General features: G+C 34.6%; 1 protein-coding gene across 1 annotated transcript; it reads left to right on the top strand.

The window, feature by feature from the left end:
• The first annotated feature begins 204 nt into the window (after positions 1-204).
• LOC130935656 (amino acid permease 8-like) lies at positions 205-4183 on the top strand. Its single transcript, XM_057865502.1, has 7 exons — positions 205-371; positions 709-942; positions 1219-1312; positions 1790-2007; positions 2460-2599; positions 2713-2934; positions 3233-4183. The coding sequence occupies exons 1-7, from the start codon at positions 308-310 to the stop codon at positions 3653-3655; spliced, it is 1395 nt and encodes a 464-aa protein (XP_057721485.1). The 5' UTR covers positions 205-307; the 3' UTR covers positions 3656-4183.
• The last annotated feature ends 299 nt before the right edge of the window (positions 4184-4482 follow it).

Here is a 4482-nt window from a genome sequence, read left to right as displayed (position 1 = left end):
TTAAAAATAAAAATGAGATTTAAATTTATAATTTTTAGATAAATATAAAAAAATTATATTATTTAAATTATAATTCGTTAATAATTTTATTTAAGAGTTATTATATGTGTAACGTAAAATTCAAATTTTAAACAATAACTAATTTATTTGAATTATAATTTTATTTAAGAGTTATTACATATTTAAGAGTAATGTTTATCTATTTTACTGACACACGGCTTAAGAGTCAGTTACTGGCACACAACTCAACTTCCACATATTAGATTCCTCAAAATTGTGAAACTTATTGGGGGATCCACGTTTCTTAATGGTCATCACCAGAGCCCTTATGGAAGGAGAAGTCGACGATGATGGCAGAGCCAAAAGAACCGGTTAGTAACTCCTCTAACTTCCTTTGAATCTGATTTTGAAAGTAGATGCAAATGAGTAACTAACTAAACCAACTGTGGATGGGAACTAAGTGCCAGCTAGGATCATCTCCTAACTAACTTAACAAACTTTCTGAACATTAGAAACTTCTAGATACATATCGGTATAACTGATTTTACGGAGGCATAACTGTTTGTGATATTCTCGTCCTCCATGACAGGTTGTGATTGATGAATGAAGTAATTGAACCTTCTTTAGTACTTTGGATAAGTTGAACTTGCTTAATTAATTTGCATACTAGCAATCTTTACCAGAAATCATGTGCTATCTGCGTCGCAGGGAATTCTTTGACGGCTACCACGCACATAATAACTGTGGTGATTGGGGCTGGGGTTCTGGCTCTAGCGTATGCCATGGCGCAGCTAGGGTGGATTGCTGGTATAGCGACTATGATAGCCTTCGCAGTCATCTCCACTTTCACTTACAATCTTGTAGCAGATTGCTATAGATTTCCAGACCCCATTATTGGAAAGAGAAATTACACTTACATGCAAGCTGTCAAGGCATACTTAGGTATTCTACCCTTATATCATTTAATCAGCGAGATTCTTTAAGTATTTTGATGCGTAACACAGAGTCGTTTAATCACATTTTTCTTTTGAATAACCATTCACACAGTTAATGTAAAAAGTAGTTATTTATGTTGATGCGTTATTATGTGATTGGATACACGTGTAATACACTGACAGTACATAGTTGATGAAGACCTTGTAACAACTCTTCCAGTTCATGCATCTGAACAAGTTCATGACCTATTTTAACTAGTTCCATATTACTGTTTCATAATAGGGGGAACCATGTATGTGTTTTGTGGATTGGTCCAATATACAAAGCTTGCTGGAATCACTGTGGGCTACACAATAACCTCTGCCACAAGCTTAGTGTATGTTTTTCCTTTAAGACTTATGGTTATGTCTTATTGAATTTATATGTTTAATATGTACAGATGAGATGATTGAGTGCCATTATTATTGCTTTAATTATCTAACAATTTTCAAGGGGGCCTAAAATGTTCTTATGATTGGATCCCTATGACTTAAGAAGTTTTGAATTCGGTTCCTGTGATTACTGTCATCAAACTTTTCAATCTGGCTCCCCAATTGCAAAGGTTTCTAATGGAAAAGGAAGAATTTCAACATTTGATGGGAAAATGCAATCGATCCTAATAATCTATATTAACCATTGAATTTCTCACCGATGTAAGGCTAACACAACAGAACCATTGACTAGTCATATAAACCAAACAAGCAGCTTTTAAAATATAAAGACAATTTGAATTTTCCAATTTATAAGAATCTTCAAATAATTTTTTTAAGCTTTTATCCTTTTCTGATTATTGATGATGTTTTGATTGTGGCAGAGCAATTAAGAAAGCAATTTGCTTCCACAAAGAGGGACATCAAGCTTATTGCAAGTTTTCTAATAATCCTTTCATGATTGGTTTTGGGATCTTGCAAATCTTCTTGTCCCAAATCCCAAACTTTCATGAACTAACATGGCTTTCAACCATTGCTGCTATAACCTCCTTTGGGTATGCTTTTATTGCAAGTGGGCTTTCCCTCTCGGTTGTCATCTCAGGTATTTACCTATTATTTGATACAAAATCTTTCAACATTACTTGCAAATTTTAATTGTTGGCATAGCTGTTATCTTTCTATAAAAGCATATGCTTTGACTTTTCCTCTAACATAAATTATTGTTCAACACTCTTCAATGCATTTGCTAGCTCAACTAGACACATGAAATGTCCTTTTGGTTTTAGATAACTAAATATGAAAATTGTTATTCAAGTAACTGGTCTAAGCAGCCTTGTAAACGGTGACTTGGTGACATGTTAGAAGCTGCTTAGACCAAAAACATGAGCCGATTAGACCAGTTACTTAGATGGTTGGAGACTGATTAGTGATTTTTGAATTGTGGATGATCGCTTTGTCCTCCTATCAAAATGATCAGGACTGAAAATGATATTTACTTTTTTCTATTATAGTAATGGATAATATTTGTCTGAAAGCTTTCTTCCAATTATGCAGGAAAAGGACAGCCAACTAGTATAACCGGAACAAGAATAGGGCCGGAATTATCTGCAGAAGATAAAGTTTGGAGGGTTTTCAGTTCACTGGGAAACATAGCACTTGCTGCGAATTATTCCACTGTTATTTTTGATATAATGGTAAAATACAATTCACTTACTCTGGTTTCTTTTTGAAGAAACTGAAATCAATGAAGGAGATGCAGTTGCTATAGCAAATTTGATTGAATCTGATTATTTGGTGATTTGTTTAGGACACATTAAAATCAGATCCGCCAGAAAATAAACAGATGAAAAAAGCTAATGTGATGGGGGTCACAGCAATGACAATACTGTTCTTGCTATGCAGTGGCTTTGGCTATGCTGCTTTTGGTGATCACACACCGGGGAACATCTTAACGGGATTTTATGAACCTTTTTGGTTGGTTGCCCTTGGGAACACGTTTGTCGTGATCCACATGGTTGGAGCATACCAGGTTGGCTCAATTTTTTAAAATTTCAATTTATGAATTCAATTATGTATTGTCACATCAGTAAGTGTTTGACAAAATCGCTCACACTCTTTAAAAGTTTTACAGACACAACAATAAAACTGATCTAATAGTATAAAGTTTCTTTTAGGCTTATTTATTAACTGATAGAAAAATTGCATTATACTCTTGAAGCATAGAAATTAAACACAAATTTAACACTTAGTACTAACATTGTTCTTCGATGATATTTTCGTTAGACCATGATGCTTAATATATGTGGGAAATCTACATTTTGTTACAGGTGATGGCACAACCATTCTATAGAATAGTTGAAATGGGTGCTAACATGGTATGGCCAGAATCAGATTTCATAAACAAAGAGTATCCAACCAAGTTGGGCAATATAAGATTCAATTTCAACCTGTTTAGGCTGATTTGGAGAACAATATTTGTGATATTGTCCACAATTCTTGCCATGGCAATGCCATTTTTCAATGAAATTCTTTCCCTTCTTGGAGCAATCGGGTTCTGGCCTCTTGTCGTCTTCTTCCCCATACAAATGCACATTAGACAAAGACAGATAAAGAAACGGACATTGAAGTGGTGCATGCTTCAACTTCTAAGCTTCATGTGTTTCATAGTTACGGTGACTGCTGTAGTTGGTTCAGTTCATGGAATCAGCCAGGATCTCCATAAATACAAAGTTTTCACGTATAGACAATAGTCCTTTTGGTTACTAAAACATGAAATAAATGAAGCTAAACTCTATTGATTATTTTTTCTTGGGAGACTACTGAGATGGAGTTCCATTAAGTATTTAACTAGTTTGATTTGTTAAAAAATTTTCTTTACTTTTTTTTTTTTTTGGTTGCCTGCCTGTATCCGGAGCTTCACCCAGACTAATATGGCCCGACCCGGACCGCGCACCTGGCTATGGTGGATGAGTCTCTCAGTGGGGATAGCTGAATATAGTTCGAGACCTGCTTAAGCAAATCCGAGCTACTTACTACTTGGACCAACCTATTGGTAAGAATTATTCTTTTCAGGTGCAACAGGTTCTTGGCTTTCCCTTTCTCCAATGGTGTTTATGTCGTCACTCAGTAAATTGAACCAAAAGTTTGTGATTTAATAATGTAAATTTGGTTAATTGCATTTGGATTTCTTTTTGTTTTCTTTTTTTGCATTTTCCATTGGCTGTATACTGAGAAATAGACATGATATATGACAGAGTTCAATAATATCGTTTGATTCATATAGCCAATCTCATCTAGTGGGATAAGGTTTTGTTGTTGTTTGTTGTTTGTATACTAAAAAATAGGACTCACTATTTGACCACCAACTTTGGTGACTTTTTTGGCAGCGGATAAAATTTTCGATGTAGTCATATCTAGTTGGTGTTCTGTCCCCTCCTACTACCAAATATAGTACAAAAATATCAAAATTTTGATCTCTATATCTGAATTTCTTTTCTTGTTCTTATTTTTATTATCAAACGCTTGTCATAAAGATTGGGGTGTTAGTCAGGGTTGGAGTTGGTCTGGTGGCAGTTTT

This window comes from Arachis stenosperma, chromosome 6, assembly GCF_014773155.1.
Source record: "Arachis stenosperma cultivar V10309 chromosome 6, arast.V10309.gnm1.PFL2, whole genome shotgun sequence".
In the NCBI taxonomy this organism is placed as follows: Eukaryota; Viridiplantae; Streptophyta; class Magnoliopsida; order Fabales; family Fabaceae; genus Arachis; species Arachis stenosperma.
The sequence above is the reverse complement of the archived record's forward strand: the minus strand, read 5'-3'. Positions and strand labels throughout refer to the sequence as shown.

What these genes read in the sequence shown, in the direction of transcription:
- LOC130935656 (XM_057865502.1), top strand. Translation starts at nt 308, where the DNA reads ATGGTCATCACCAGAGCCCTTATGGAAGGAGAAGTCGACGATGATGGC. An exon ending in TGGCAGAGCCAAAAGAACCG is followed by an intron (nt 372 to 708) that starts GTTAGTAACTCC and finishes TCTGCGTCGCAG; the next exon opens with GGAATTCTTTGACGGCTACC. An exon ending in ACCTCTGCCACAAGCTTAGT is followed by an intron (nt 1,313 to 1,789) that starts GTATGTTTTTCC and finishes TGATTGTGGCAG; the next exon opens with AGCAATTAAGAAAGCAATTT.